Raw genomic sequence first — 15,307 nt, 5'->3', positions numbered from 1 at the left:
CAGGGTTGGCTGGCTGCAAGAGGGAGAGTCGTCGGGGAGGTGGGGCAGGCGGTTCCGCGAGGCCCCATGTGCCAGGCTGGGGCCCCGTGGCCTGTGCCCTGACAGTGGTCTCCCGTGGAGCTACGACCCCGAAGCCCGCCTAGCACCTCCCCACCGCCCAGGCCCCTCCCGCAGCCTGCCGTCTAACCTTAGCTCCTCTTGCTGTCTAAGGGGCTCTGCCTCCCTGAAAGGGGGTCTGCTTAAGGCTACTCCAGGTAACTCCGCCTCTTCCATGTCCACACCTTTGCCAACGGACAGTCTGGCTAATTTGTTAAACCAGAATGCCTAGCCCTTGGAGGGAAGGGACATAACCACTCTTCTTATTGCACACAATCTTCCAGCTGCCAGTCAGGCCCTTTCTTCATTTCTGATCCTGTGGTCTGGTGCCTATCCTCAGAGCTTTCTCTGTAGGGGCGTGATCTGTTGCATCCTCGCTGGGTAGTGATCCCAGGCCTCCAAGAAGTCTAGTATGGATAGGGGAGAGAGCAGGGGCGCACAAAGGTGGGGCAGAGGCTGGAAGAGGACCCAGCACTGAAAGAAAGGTCACAGGCTCTAGGCACTGCAAGGGGGAGACGTCCAGCCCCTCCCTCCAACCTGTCAAAGTATAAGTTTTCAAAAAAATTAAAACCATGATTCATACAAATTAGAGTGAACATAAATCAAAGCTGAATGGCACAAAGTCAAAGTGGTAATGCTGGTTCCGTGAACAGTTGAGGAGCTGCTATTTGCAGGCAATTTTATAAAGGATGTTAAGTATAAAATTGCTGAGTGAGATACCATACTAGCTACTGTCCTACACGGTGATAAACTACCTCCTTTGGGGTTATCTTATTTTACTGAACAGAAATCATTTGCCTCTCTACCAGACAAAAGTTATGTGAACTTTACATGGACTAGCAAAATCAAGCAATGATACATTCTTCTAGAAAACTATCTTTGAAAGGACAGGCAGTTGTTCTGTTGATCAGTTTTGGATATTTTTTTCTTTTTTGAGATTTATTTATTTTTGGCTGCGCGCAAGCTTTCTCTAGTTGCCGAGAGCGGGGGCCACTCTTCGCTGCTGTGCTTGGGCTTCTCATTGTGGTGGCTTCTCCTGTTGCAGAGCACAGGCTCTGGGAGCTTGGGCTTCAGTAGTTGCGGCTTGTGGGCTCTAGAGCGCAGGCTCAGTAGTTGTGGTGCATGCGCTTAGTTGCTCTGCAGCATGTGGGATCTTCCTGGACCAGGCGGCGAACCTGTGTCTCCTGCACTGGCAGATGGATTCTTATCCACTGTGCCACCAGGGAAGTCCCATGGAGATATATATATATATATATATATTTTTTTTTCTAATAAGGCTGTTCCTGTGGGTATTATCAGGCAATCAAATAGCTCTCTTTTTCCCCTTTCTGGCAGTGACGACCTCCTCACAAGAATATGCCTCTCGCAAAGGATCTTCTTCATCCCTCTCCAGAAGAGAAGAGGAAACACAAGAAGAAACACCTGGTGCAGAGCCCCAATTCCTATTTCATGGATGTAAAATGCCCAGGATGCTATAAAGTCACCACCGTCTTTAGCCTTGCACAACAGTAGTTTCGTGTGTTGGCTGCTCTACTGTCCTCTGCCAGCCTTCAGGAGGAAAAGCAAGGCTTACAGAAGGATGCTCTTTCAGACGGAAGCAGCACTAAAAGTACCCTGTATCAAGATGAACGGGAAACCATCCCAATAAACATGTTTTGGATTAAAAAAAAAAAATAGCTCTCTTTTTCTGGGATTTCCCTCCACCCCATCCCCCACCTCCACTCTCAATGTAAAGTCCCATTCCCTTATGCCTCATCATGGCCCTGTTATACAATCCCTCTACCTTAGGTTGTTTGTTTTTTTTCTAACCATCAGAGAGATCATACCATGATAGTCATTGTGCAAGTAATTTCCCACCTACGCAGCAATATATCATGGATGTTTTTTCTGTGTCCGCATTTGAGGATTGAATTTGTTACCAGCTACATTATTTCTCTTAGTTGGATTGTTTCCTAAATTTCTAAAAGTTTTTTCCTATTATAAGTAATACTGCATAGAGCATCTTATAAACATTAGACTTAGTTTAGTTTGAGACTTCCAAGAGTTCTCCTCCAAAGCTACACTGTCAACTGTTTCACCAGGGCCCTGCGGCTTCACACCTGTGATCCTTGACCTCTCACGTCCACCCACACCTTTGGTTCCTTGCCTTTACTTTTTATGTCCCACAACCCTTGTGTCTGCACTGTCTCATTATCCTCCTTCTGTGCTAATGTCTTATAGTGTTTCATCTGTTTCTACCTCTACCTACCCAGGGCTTTATCCTTCTCTATCCTTAAAACTCAACATTCAAAAAATTATTATCATGGTCCCATCACTTCATGACAAATAGAGGGGGGGAAAGCGGAAACAGTGACAGATTTTATTTTCTTGGGCTCCAAAATCACAGTAGACAGTGATTGCAGCCATGAAATTAAAAGATGCTTGCTCCTTGGAAGAAAAGCTAGGACAAATCTAGACAGTGTATTCAAAGGTCCATATAGTCAAAGCTATGGTTTTTCTAGTAGTCATGTACGGATGTAAGAGCTGGACTATAAAGAAGGCTGAGTGCCAAAGAATTGATGCTTTTGAGTTGTTATGCTGAAAAAGACTCTTGAGAGTCCCTAGAACAGCAAGGAGCTCAAACCAGTCAATCTTAAAGGAAATCAACCCTGAATATTCATTGGAGGGACTGATGCTGAAGCTGATACTCCAGTACTTTGGACACCTGATAAGAAGAACTGACTCACTGGAAAAAACCCTGATGCTGGGAAAGATTGAGGGCAGGAGGAGAAGAGGGAGACAGAGGATGAGATGGTTGGATGGCATCACTGACTCAATGGACTTGAGTTTCAGCAAACTCCAGGAGATAGTGAAGGACAGGGAATCCTGGTGTGCTGCAGTCCGTGGGGTCACAAAGAGTGAGTGACTGAACAAAGACAATCTCTGGTGACTCACTCTACCCTATTTTGGAACGCTGGACAAGGTGTGGCAGGAGGTAAGCTGGACTCTCCCCCAGCTTTTGGGACCTTCCACCCTACAACCCTTCCTCTTTTCCCTTTCCATGACTCCCACCTTCCAGAAATTCATGGTCTGGTTGAGAAGACACACAGGTAAATGAAAAGGACATTAGGAATCATGTATGTATTAATTCCTCCATTCAACACCTCCTGAGCACCTACAGTGTGGGGAGGAGTTACAAACCCTGTCCTTGAGAGCTTACAGTCTAGTGACAGAGGGAAGGACGGGGCTCAGGAGTTCTGAAACATGCCTCCATGGTAGCCTTAAGGGCAAGTGAACGATGGAGGCGGCATGCCAGCTTCATCCTGGATATCCTGCCTACAACACTCCTCTCACAGTCCATTGGCCAGAATTGGCCATGTGACTGCAACCTAACTGAAAGGTAGGCTGGGAAATGCTGGGAAGTAGCTGAGATATTTGTCGAGCATAGATTCTCCCTCTTGGAATTTGAACATTGAGCCAAGGACAAAAAGTAGGAGGAGCTTCATCATCCTGACGGCAGTGCCCGAGGACAGTGTCCGCTGGTTCTTGTGCTCAGAGTTTCCAGTTTCCGGTCCTTCCTGACTGAGTTTAACTCCTACTGTGTTTAACATGTTCTCCAGTCCCTCAAGACACTTGGTTTCTTTTTCACAAATTTCTTTATTGCTTGAGTTTGCAGGCATTGTTTTAAACAAAAGAAGCTTGACAGCTGTATCTCTGAATCATTTGGGGCTGCACTGAATCTCAATAAAGAATGGACAGTTCCAGTGCTGTGAGCTGGGCAGCATTCCCCTTTCTGAAGCATTGTTCTATTTATTTCAGTGGCCATGTTTATGTAATTATTCAAATATATATTGTATCTGTCTACAGTGTTTTATAAAAATTAGGGAAACTAAAAAACCAGAGCTCTATTGCCTACACTACGAGACAGAGATGGAAATCATCAGGTGAATTCAAGGGGACACATTTTTGGCATTAATGGATGTTCACTGAGTCAGAACAAGAAAAAAGAAAAACAGAAGAATGTATAAGCAATGTTGGAATTCTGTCGTTGAAGATTGAATCTAGAAGGCAGTGTATGATGAATGGTATAATACTGCCTAAGTCTCCAGAAATGGAAACTGTTTTATAATATGCAAGGCTTTTGTCCAACTTTGGGGCATGTTTTTTTAGAAAGCGGATGTGGGCACTGCCTGCTTGTCCTGGGCAGTATGTCCTCCTGCCATGCTTCCTGTGGCCTTTCTCAGTGGGTTGTTCATTTCAAAGCTCTGACCACAGGTCACTATCAACTTCTCTGGCAGTTTTCAGGCGGACAGTCTACAAGAGGGCTGCCCTTGAGTCAGGTGACCATTGGTCAGGTCAGCTGTGGTCAGCGGGACCAGGGGCAGGACTGTGTTCCCCCCATGGAACCCTTCCAGGGGGCTGCAGGTGTGCAGGCACTTTGAGGCTTAGAATCTTCAAAAGGCATAGTGGTGTCCTCCAATGAGGTTCTGTTCTCTGGGGTTTTATGTTTTTGCTTTGTTTCTGTTTCACCATGTGTGTTTTGGGAGGTTAGTTATACCAGGCTGTTGTCCTAGGAGAGGCATAGGGGGGCCTGATTTTCTGGGGAGTCCTTTTCTCTGGGTGGCAGGTAGCCTAGAGCGATGCCCCTTTGGGGCCCTGTTCCCCAGGGCAGTTAGATGGAGACGCTATTCTCAATGAGGGGAGGGTCCAGATAGGGGTAGGGTAGCGCCAGGCTGCGGTTTCGCTCTTGGATGTCTCGCGAGATCTCAGCCAGGCGGCTCTGGAAGGCAGCGATGCTCCGGCGCGGGGCCTCCTCGGTGAAATGCTCATCTGGGTAGGTGCCCAGGGGCCTCTGGGAACCAAACACAAGGATGGGTGAAGGGGCTGCTATGCAGCTGCGACCCGCCTTAGCCATCCACCCCCGGGGGACCTGAAGCAGCCTCTGATTGACCCACCTTCCCCTGAACAGTGACAATTACTGTGGGCAGCTCTGAGGATGAAGGCTCAAGTCAAAGGGCCCAGCCACCCTGGAACTTATCACACATTTCCCTTGCAGCAAAGGGTGACTCTGCATCATCTCATTTGGCCCTCCTTGTGAGATGTCTAGTGCCCATGTGTCCCCCTGGGAAGGCTCCGTGGGGTGTGTGACGGTAAAGTGGGATCTGGGTCAGGAAGGGTAAACAGCATCGCCTCCCTTACCCAGGGCTGGTCCAGCCGGGTTCCCAGCCCCACACTCACTCGGTCTCCAGGCTCCTTGCTCAGCAGCCAGAGGGCAATGACCACATCACACGTGGCATTGACTGGTGGGAGGGTGGCTAAGAACCCCTCCAGACTGGCCTGGCCTTTGGAGGTGGGTGGTGGCAGCTGCATGCTGGGTGGCAGGTTGGGCATCCAGGCACCAAAGTCAAACTGACAGCCAAGAGGGCAGAGTGAGGTTAGGAGCCCATCCTCCTCCCCAGTCCTGCCCCCCGACATTGACCCTTCTCACCTGCCCCGCACTGACAGCCGAATGCTTGGCCGAACAGTTGAATATCACCATGGTGACGTACTGTATCAGGGCTTCCCGCGTCCCCAGGGTGGAGGGTAGACCTGCAGGGAGAGCTGGGCTGGGAATGGGGCTGTAAGGGTCCTGAGGACAATGCTGCAGAGGTCTGAGGGTAGGATCTAAGAACCGAGGTCCCCCTACCTGAGCTCTCCCGGCCTAGGAAGCCCTCAGAGAAGATCTCCCACACCCAGGCCTGGAGTTCACTGTCATCACGGACAGACTCATCACTCGGGTAGTAGATGCTGATCATTTCGGAGACAAAGCTGCAAGGTGCATGGGGTTGCTGTCCCAGCTGTCAACCCCAACCCTCCCTGAGAAGCGCCCCTGCCCAGTCTGGCGCTGTTAATGTCCATCCCTCCTCCTGGTGGGTGCCTCCGTGGGCCTTCCTTCTCCTTCCTCCCTGCCCCCAAGGCTGACGCTCTCTGGGGCTGAATCCCTCACCACTCCACTGCACCCCAGATCTGCATCCCATCATCCCGGTAGTAGTAGTCCGGGATGTCTCCAACTCCTCGGGCCCGGATATCATCAGGCAGACACAGGGCAGAATAGTTCAGCTGTTCCATGTTCTTCTGTATCAGCTCAGAGAAGCCTCCAATGCCAAGGCCTGTGGACTGGGAGATCGGACTCCTGGTTACCACAGCCCTTGCCCCAGAAGCAGGAGGTAACACTGTTTGGGGAGACAGGGCCACTCCCACCCCAGGATCTCAGAGTCTTCACACTGGAGAACTAGCCCACCCCTGTCCTCCCTGAAGCAGTCCTTACCCTGTCCACCACCTCCCCAGGGGCAATGAGCCGTTCTCGGGCCAGCGTGTTGATATGCAAGGTGTACCGAGTGTGAGGGATCAGCAGCTGTAAGGGCCAGAGAAGAGAGCTGGGTAAAGCCTGAGTATCTCTGGTCCCACGCCTTGCTTCACAGAGGCACCCAGTCCTGTAAATCACTCATGGAAAGAGATGACAGCGACAGGAGAGGCTGCCTGGTACAGAGATCAGGGCTTCAGGCCCAGTGATGGGGGCTGAGATCCACCAGCATCCTTTTCTGTGACCTTGACCATGAGTGTTCCTCTCTCTGGGTGTATCAGATCACTGGGCAAATGAGAGGGCTCATCTGGATGAGCTCTGTGAATTCCTCTGGCTCCAGCATCCTGTGATTTTCTGACCCCTGGGTAGGCAAAGCACTGTGAAAACCAGGGCCTGTGGGCCTGGCAATGTGGAACCATCCCCTAGAGCCCATCACTGAGTGCCAGGCTCTGGGAGCTGCTGATTGTCAGAAAGAATCAGCCTGGATTGAAGAGGACAGGGTAGGGCCTGCATCCAGGATCTAAGAGACTGTCTAAGGAAGAATCAGAAAGTCTCAGCAGCTGTGGACCCATCACACTGACAGAGGAGATGCTCCAGGCCTCTGGAGGGGATGAATATGGGCCATCTGATGGCTTAGCAAAGCCTACCTTAGAGACACAGGTCTCTCTCTCATGGCTTCCCATCTCTGCATCGATCTGCAGAAAACCTGCTGGCCATGTTCTCACTTTGGCATCTGTCTGCCCCAGGTCTCTCCTTTCCTAGGAGCTGGGCTCCTGTGACAGCTCTTGGACTGAGCTCCCCTAGAAGGGAATCTCTCTGGGGCATAACCTGCTGTCATATGTGGTCCTTCCTCTTTCCCCAGTCCCCATCACCTCACCCCAGCTTAGGGCTTGTCGGAAACCAGCTCCTTGGGGCAGTTGTGCAGGGAGTTGCTACTGAAGCAGGATAGGGGCTTAGCATCCTGGCCTGGAAGGACAGGGCCATGTGGGGACAGGCTTCATGGATGAGGCACCCCGAGGGCCAGGCCCAGGTGCAGGGACCTGCAGGCTTGGGGCACAATCTGGGCCATCTTGCTGAGCCACTGACCTTGAAGAGGGGGTGGCAGTGGGGCAGCTGGCGCAGCGTAGCCAGGGCGAAGACCTCGGGCACCAGGTGTGCCTGTAACAGGTGTGTGAGGGCCTCATGGATGGAGAACTCGGCATTGCGCACCCACGTCTTGGCCAGCAGCCAGTCCCACTTGTCATCACTGGGCAGAAAGATGGGGCTGTTGGCCCCGGGAGTCTGGCTGAGCTGTAGGAGGGGTTGGTGGGGAGAGGCAGCCTTGAGTGTCTGCCCTCTTCTCAGTCAGACCACTCCCCACTCCTGCCCTGCCACCTGCCAGCTGCTGACCTGGATGGCGAGTGGCAGCAGGGGCCTACGGCTGGGGCGCTGGTATAGCAGGGTCATTGGGGCCGTGGAGAACTGAGGCCTCCCATTGATGACATTGGTGCGGACCCCAGCAAGGAGGCTGTAATCCACCAGGAACAGAGACCCCTTCTGTGGGAGAGAGCAGGGGAGCCTGGGCTGCCATCTGGCTTTCTGCAGGTGGGGAGTATGGGAATGCAGGAGAGGATGTGGGGCGAGGAGTAGAGTGTACAGGAGAGGGTGTTCTTGGCACACCGTGTACCATAGGTACTTAACCAATGTGTGTACGGTTCCTTTTCGGTAGGGATGGGCCTGAAGGACTGAGATGGGGGTGTGCAGGGCCGGGACCCCCTGCCCCTCACCTCGAGCTCGGCCTGCAGGCTCGTTCCAGGGCCCAACACCGGGGCCACCATGGCATCGGTGACAGGGAAGTTCTTGGGGAGGTGGTGACAGCGTCGGATCAGGACGGGGTTGAGGCCATTCAGGAACTGGTAGGCGAAGAAGGCGTCCTCCTGCCAGTGCTCAAACACGTATTCTGTGGGGAGGGGCAGGGGAGATGGGACTGGTCACCCCAGCCCCCAGGGGACTGCCCCCTGGGCACCATGGTGGAGCTTCTCTTGGGTCCGTCCTGTGTGCCCCTCTCTTCTCGCTCTGTAACTTTCTCAGGGTGACCTCCTCTGACCCCTTGGCTTCAGTTCACCCAAGCAGCATATCTTAGTCCCCACACCGCCTGGCCTACCATCTCCCTGCCATCCCCATCTCTGTGACTCAAACACAGCACATCTGAAGCTGAACATGGGCTCCGGCTCCAGCCCAGGCCCCACCCCATTGCCTGGCTTCCTAGGAATGGCACCTCCATGCACCAGATCACCTGGAGCAGAGCAGCTCCCCGCATCCTCCTCCCATCAAGTCCTGTTCATTCTCCATCCTCAGTAGCTCCTGGTCCACCCATCCACTCCGTGTCATCACTGCCTTGCTGAGGTTTCCATCCTCTGCTGACCACGACCAGAGCCTCATGTCCTGTCCTGCTTCCACTTCTGTCCAGACAGCCCATCCCCTGTGGCACAACTGGCCACAGCATTCCCCAGCAGGCAGCTGGTTGAAACTTCCCACTGCATATAGGAGAGGCCCGAGCTCCAACCATGGCCTCCACAGTTCTGCACAGTTGGGGGCTCAGACACCTCCCCTGCTTCGCCTCCTATCTTCCTGCCCTGGATCAATATTCTTTGGCCACAGCATCATCTTCTGCCCCTAGGAGGTCTCTGCTCCTTCCATCTTCACGGCCTTCACCTGCACCATCCCCCAAACCTGAAGGACCCTCTGTTCCCCTACACTACGCCCAGAACTGTTGACACCTATCCAACTCTGAGGTCTCAAGTTTTGACTCAGCCTAAAGTCACCTCTGTGGGTCACTCCCTAGCTGGACCAAGCCAGTTGCCCCTTACACACTCTTACTGGAGCTGCAATGTGCAGGCTTCACAAGTGAACCTCTTGATTTACTTTTGAGCCAACTTTGCTTTTTGCTTGCTCAGCTGGAAGCTCTGGGGGGACAAGGACTGTGTCCACAGCCCCTAAGACACTGTCTGGTATGTAGTAGCCAAAAAGTATCTGATGGATTAAAAGGCATTAGAAGATCAGAGATGCCCCCAGTACACATCCTCTTTTGTGTCTGGGGAGAAAGTAAGGCTCAGTGAGGATCACACAGTGGACTGGGGCTTGGTTTTCTGAGATTCCTGTTAGCGAGAGCTAATGTCCCAGGGAAGAGGTCTGTAGCCCTCACCTACAGCTGGAGTCTTCCGAAAGTTGAACACCCGTCTCATTTCCTCCAGACTCTTCCAGAGCCCCTTGCGGTCAAGCAGCCCTTTGAGTTTCAGCTCAGCCAACCTGCCAGAAGATGTGAGGGGTGGGGGAGGCAAGAGGCCCTGGGAAACGCTCCCTTGTCAGCTAGGTTTATCCTTCCTAGGATTCCAAACCAGCTTCTGGGGCCCAAGGTAGTCACTGCCCCAAGGCTGCCATCACCCTGTGGGAATAGGTGGTGAGTAGAGGCCTTGCCCTGGGTGGGGTTGTGTGACCCATATTCCTGATGGTGGGAAGGGCAGAAGGCAGGGGTCCTAGGGCATCTGAGATCCATGGACAGGAGAGGGGGTTTGTCCTCACGCAGAGCTGCCTCGTAGGTAGAAGGTGGTGTTCTTGGCCACAGAGTATTTGATGTTGAGGTTCAGGTTTTTTACAGTCTCCTCGTCGAGGCACCGAGGCCAGCCTGGGAGGTAAGTCTTCCAGCTGGAGGGAAGAGCCAGAAGGCAGTCAGCAAGAAGCCTCAGGGAACCCACTGACAAGGGATAGGGGGTGGCAGACTCTTCAAGGACCTGATCAGGGCCAGCGCATTTCCACAAGCAGGAGTCTTTCTGGGCTCTGCCTGTCCCCTCCACCCTCAAGGCTGCAGGGGGAGCTGCCATGTTCCCTGGGAGACTCCTCCCCTGGTCCACTGATTGGTCCAGGGTTGGGCACCTGGCCAGAGAGGGGCCAATCAGAATCCTTCCTGGGAAGCTGGAGATTGGGGCCGAACCTGGGGACATCTCTCTCTCTCTCTGGGTATCTGGGTTATAACATGTAAATATCAGGACTGCTAGTTACAGCTATTTCCCATTATGTGGCCTGGGAGCAAAGAAAGCTGTTCTGCAGAGAGAAAAGTGAAGCAGGAGAGAGAAGCGTTTGGGGGCTCCAGAGACAGGGAAGAGACTCACCTTGTTTCTGGCCCCTGAGATTTGGCTACACTTCCAGCCCTCACTTCTGTGAATATCTCTGTGACCTATTGACACGTTCCCTTTTTTTTTCTATCTGCTAGTTGGAGTCTGTTTTTGTTTTTGCAAGACTCCCGACCAACAGAGATGCATTGCAGAGGGGACACTGTCCTGAAGGTGGGAGTGTGTGAAGGCATCAGTTGTGTTTGGCAGGCATCCCATGGAGAGACGCTTCAGCCTCTGTAGCTTGAGGGAGCCTAGAAATTTCCTCTGGTCTGGCCTAAAGCATCTCTAAATCCCTTTGTCCAGCAGCAACACAGCCTGAGATTTTTGGGTGAAATGGTAAAATCATGTCCCTGCAAAGCTGAGTCGACCCCAGGCAGTTGTCCTTTCATTCCTGCCCTATTCATTCTTTAGTTCATTCAATCATTGCCTTGGGTTCAAACAGGTACCTTCAAAGAACAACTTGTAATTAAAGTACACTCCCACCAAGTGGTGGCCAAACCCTGCTTCTCAAACTTCAATGCACAAAAATTTAATTCGCCCAGGGATCTTGGTAAAATGCAGATTCTCATTTAGTAGGTCTGGGATGGGTGGGCCCAAGACCCTGCATTTCTAACAAGTTCCCAGGTGATGCTGACTCTGTGGATCTGAGACCTTGCTCTGAGTATTGAAGGTGTAGCCACCGGGAGCAGAGGTAACTGAGGGATATTATGAACAACAGTCTATACATTTGTGCAGAGCTTAGCAGCTGACGAGCTGCATTCATAACCATTTTCTCATTTGTTCTTCCTAAAAACACAGATCAGACTGGTATTTTTAGCTTCTTACAGGAGAAAATAAGGATTAAAAAGATTAAAGAATTTGCCTAAACTTTCACATCCCCTCCCCTGCATCTCCTGACTCCTGTGTCTTTGTTTTGCCAAGAAAGGAAGAAAGCACTCCTTCACTCCATGGACACAGCCCTCTCCATCTGTTCCCTCACCTGGGGCTGTTGCTGGCAGATTGGGCTTCACGGTTTTCTCAGAGATATAATTCACAACGCACGTGGAGGCACCAGCAGCCAAATGAGCCTGCAGCTGCTGTGCCCCCAGAGACCTGAAGCAAAAGCCTGCAGCCTGGGCTTCAGACACAGCCCAGTTGGCCAGATCGTGACCTTTTGAAAACCTGCTCCTGAGTGGGGTCTCTGGCTTTCTGCCTCAGGAGAACCCAGAGGCTCCAGTCCCTTCTGCAGCCCTCCACCTTCTGCCAGGGGGCCCTTTAGGACTCAGCTCTCCCAGCTGACCTCCAACAATGTTGAGACCAGAGCAGGGAAAGAGCCCCCTCCCACCCCTTGCCCACCCTGGAGGATGAGTTTCGTGGGGGTTGGGGTGACATATTTCTGGTTCTGCCCCTACTTCCAGGAGAACACAACATGTTGATGTTTGAAAAAGCCCCAGGGGAAGAAAGATGTCAGCAAGATTAAGGCATTGAGAGCAGTAGGTTTCAAGGTTTAGTGGGCATGAGTCACCTGAAAGTCTCCTTAATATAATATTGTTGGCAACATAGAGTTACTGTATCACATAAAAAGTTATGCCTGGAACCTGTGTGCCTGTGTGTGTGTGCTTAGTCATTCTGTCTTGTCCGACTCTGCGACTCTGTGGACTGTAGCCCGCCAGGCTCCTCTGTCCATGGGATTCTCCAGGCAAGAACACTAGAGAGTGTTACCTTTCCCTTCTTCAGGGGATCTTCCCAACCCAGGATCGGACCGGGTTTCCCGCACTGCGGGCAGATTCTTTACCATCTGAGCCATCTGGGAAGTCCTGTAATAACTACTATAATGGAATATAATCTAGAAACAACCTGAATCACTATGCTGTATACCCAAAACTAATACAATATTGTATATCAACCATAGTTTCATTAAAAAACACCAGTATTGCCGCCCTCCCCGTCCAAATCTGAACCGGGTGGTCTGAGGAGGTTTTGAGTATTTGCATTTCTAAGGAGTTCCTGGTGATGCTGTGATTGGAAAGGACAGAGGACCAAATGGAGACTTCCTACCACACCATCATCGGCGGGAAAGGGCTGACCCTAGTCCGCGCAGGCAGCTTATCTCCACCCCCTCTCCATACAGAAGCCCCCTCCTCACCGGTAGGTCTCCCGCCTGGCCTGCAGTTCCTCCCTGCGGTGTTGCTGGAGCGTGGGGTGGTGATCTTCCCAGGAGATCTTCGCTGTGGGAGGAGTGGAGCAGGTGAGGAGGGCAGAGAAAGCCCCCTGACCCCTGGCCTCAGCCACTCCCCCCTCCACTTGATTCACCCCTTACCAGGTCCCTTGCCCGCAGAAGGATGGCTTCTCCCACTCTAGACTGCCACCTCCCCCTCCCCCCAACCTCCCCTTCCGGCCCACCCCCCCCCCCCAACCCTGTGCCCCTGTCCTTCCGCCTTGGCGACGCCGGTTCATCTTTCCGATCCTCCCTTGCCCTTTTCCCCAACACATCCGCCCTCCCCTTTCCTGTGTGCCCGTCACCTGTCCCCTCCCGCAGCACCAGGCTCCCCTCGCCCTCCAGCCACTGGTAGCAGGGGAAGCAGAGCGGCGCGGCCCCGTGCGGCGTGAGCTGGAGCCAGCGGCAGAACCAGGCGTCCCCGGCCAAGGGCGCGAGGGCCCGGGGTAGCGCTGGCGGCGCCTTGTGGACGCGCACCAGCAGCACCTGACCCACGTCCTGGGGGGGCGTCACCTCGAAGTCCTCCTCCTGTGGGGAGGAGACGTTTAGTATCCTAGAGGGTCGTCCCTCCTGCTCCCTCCTCCGCCCCCACCCCTACCGCCCAAGCACTCACTGCGCCCGCGTTGAACTCTTTGCCGAGATGGTCCAGGGGCAGTGGGGGGGTCTCTCCTCGGGTCCCCACGATGCTGACAGACATTTTGTCCCACGTACCGGCCCCGAAGCCCTCTCCGGTGGATACCCTCACCCTGAACTTGGCCATGGAGACAGTCGGAGTCTGGCTCTCTCCTGCTGGCCGGACTGCAGAGCCTAGTTGCTCACCCCTAGGGACATGCACCTCCGCACCCTGGCCAGGCAACTCTGAGTTCCCGTGGGACCTATCACAGCCTCAAAAAGCAACCCTCGGCTCAGCGCAGAGAGGGCGGGGCTGAGAGGCGGGGAGAGAGGCAAGCCGCTGTGTCGGCTGGTCTGCCCTGGGACGTGTAGGGACTGAGGTTTGGGAGACAGATCCTTTCAGTGATGGGCAGGGCCAGAGGGAATTGGGATCCAGTGAAGCTCAGGGGTTCATTTGTCCACCTTTTTGTTTCTTTGCCTTTTTAGCCTTGAAAAGCTATGCAGAGAAATTCCCTGGCGATCCAGTGGTTAAGATTGGCACTTCCAATGCAGGGAACACGGGTTCGATCCCTAATCAGGAAACTTAAGATCTTGTTTGCGGGGCAACAGGCCGGGGGAGCGGGGTGGAATCCATTTTTCTGCCATTTTAATGGAGCTTGGGGAGGGGGCAAAAGCCAATGTTTGTTTTATCCAGAATAATTTAGAAGATCAACCTGTTGCATTTCTCCATGCCTAAATCCCCACTAGTTCTATCCATTGTTCCCCATTCTGTTACCTTTTTTTGTTTTCTCTATATTTCTGCTGAAGCAGAAGGAACCTTGAAGCAGGCGACAGTTACATTCTCCTAGCTCTGGGAAATTTGGTGGGAAATCAGAAGAAGGTTGAACTAGAACCAAATGATGTGGTCTCCTGTGAAATGTTTGCATTCATCTTATTGCAAGATCCTGTGTGCATCTTACTCGGTTTCCTAAACTTGCAAAATTAGAAGAAGTTAAGAAAGTAGAAACAGGGAGGAGAATTGTTTTTAATAATTTTTTTCTTTGAAGGGGGAGGCAGAGAAATAGGGCAATATTAGAGGATATGGCATGAAAGGAGAGCTGCTTTCAAGATGACCAACTCTTACAAATGACTCTCAGTACTGAAGAAAGGCAATGCCAAAGAATGCTCAAACTACCGCACAATTGCACTCACCTTGGACTGCAAGGAAATTCAACCAGTCCATTCTGAAGGAGATCAGCCCTGGGATTTCTTTGGAAGGAATGATGCTAAAGCTGAAACTCCAGTAATTTGGCCACCTCATGTGAAGAGTTGACTCACTGGAAAAGACTCTGATGCTGGGAGGGATTGAGGGCAGGAGGGGAAGGGGACAACAGAGGATGAGATGGCTGGATGGCATCACTGGCTCGATGGACGTGAGTCTGAGTGAACTCCGAGAGTTGGTGATGGACAGGGAGGCCTGGTGTGCTACAATTCATGGGGTCGCAAAGAGTCGGACATGACTGAGCAACTGAATTGAACTGAACTGAACATATGCTAGCTAGCAAAGTAATGCTCAAAATTCTCCAAGCCAGGGTTCAGCAATATGTGAACCGTGAACTTCCAGATGTTCAAGCTGATTTTAGAAAAGGCAGAGAAACCAGAGATCAAATTGCCAAAATCCACTGGATTATCGAAAAAGCAAGAGAATTCCAGAAAAACATCTACTTCTGCTTTATTGACTATGCCAAAGCCTTGACTGTGTGGATGGAAACAAACTGTAGAAAATTCTTCAAGAGATGGGAATACCAGACCACCTGACCTGCCTCTTGAGAAACCTATATGCGGGTCAGGAGCAACAGTTAGAACTGGACATGGAACAACAGACTGGTTCCAAATAGGAAAAGGAGTACATCAAGCCTGTATATTGTCACCCTGCTTAATTAACTTATA

The 15,307-nt window shown here is 52.1% G+C and overlaps 1 protein-coding gene and 1 pseudogene across 1 annotated transcript; one reads left to right on the top strand and one right to left on the bottom strand.

Moving 5' to 3' along the window:
- The first annotated feature begins 1,452 nt into the window (after nucleotides 1-1,452).
- On the top strand, nucleotides 1,453-1,751 carry LOC138414670 (small ribosomal subunit protein eS27-like; annotated as a pseudogene).
- Nucleotides 1,752-3,712: 1,961 nt separating this feature from the next.
- LOC138447493 (polyunsaturated fatty acid lipoxygenase ALOX15B-like) lies at nucleotides 3,713-13,673 on the bottom strand. The gene is made up of 14 exons (XM_069603471.1): nucleotides 13,380-13,673; nucleotides 13,072-13,294; nucleotides 12,695-12,776; nucleotides 9,980-10,102; nucleotides 9,603-9,706; nucleotides 8,185-8,357; nucleotides 7,808-7,954; nucleotides 7,505-7,708; nucleotides 6,383-6,469; nucleotides 6,062-6,231; nucleotides 5,762-5,883; nucleotides 5,564-5,664; nucleotides 5,314-5,484; nucleotides 3,713-4,927 (listed from the first exon to the last, which is right to left on the bottom strand). Exons 1-14 carry the CDS (start codon nucleotides 13,524-13,526, stop codon nucleotides 4,748-4,750), a joined length of 2,034 nt encoding a protein of 677 aa, XP_069459572.1. The 5' UTR covers nucleotides 13,527-13,673; the 3' UTR covers nucleotides 3,713-4,747.
- Nucleotides 13,674-15,307: the final 1,634 nt, after the last annotated feature.

The sequence above is a fragment of the Ovis canadensis genome, chromosome 11, assembly GCF_042477335.2.
Source record: "Ovis canadensis isolate MfBH-ARS-UI-01 breed Bighorn chromosome 11, ARS-UI_OviCan_v2, whole genome shotgun sequence".
Lineage (NCBI taxonomy): Eukaryota > Metazoa > Chordata > Mammalia > Artiodactyla > Bovidae > Ovis > Ovis canadensis.
Note: the sequence above shows the minus strand (reverse complement) of the source record. Positions and strands in the feature narration are given on the sequence as shown.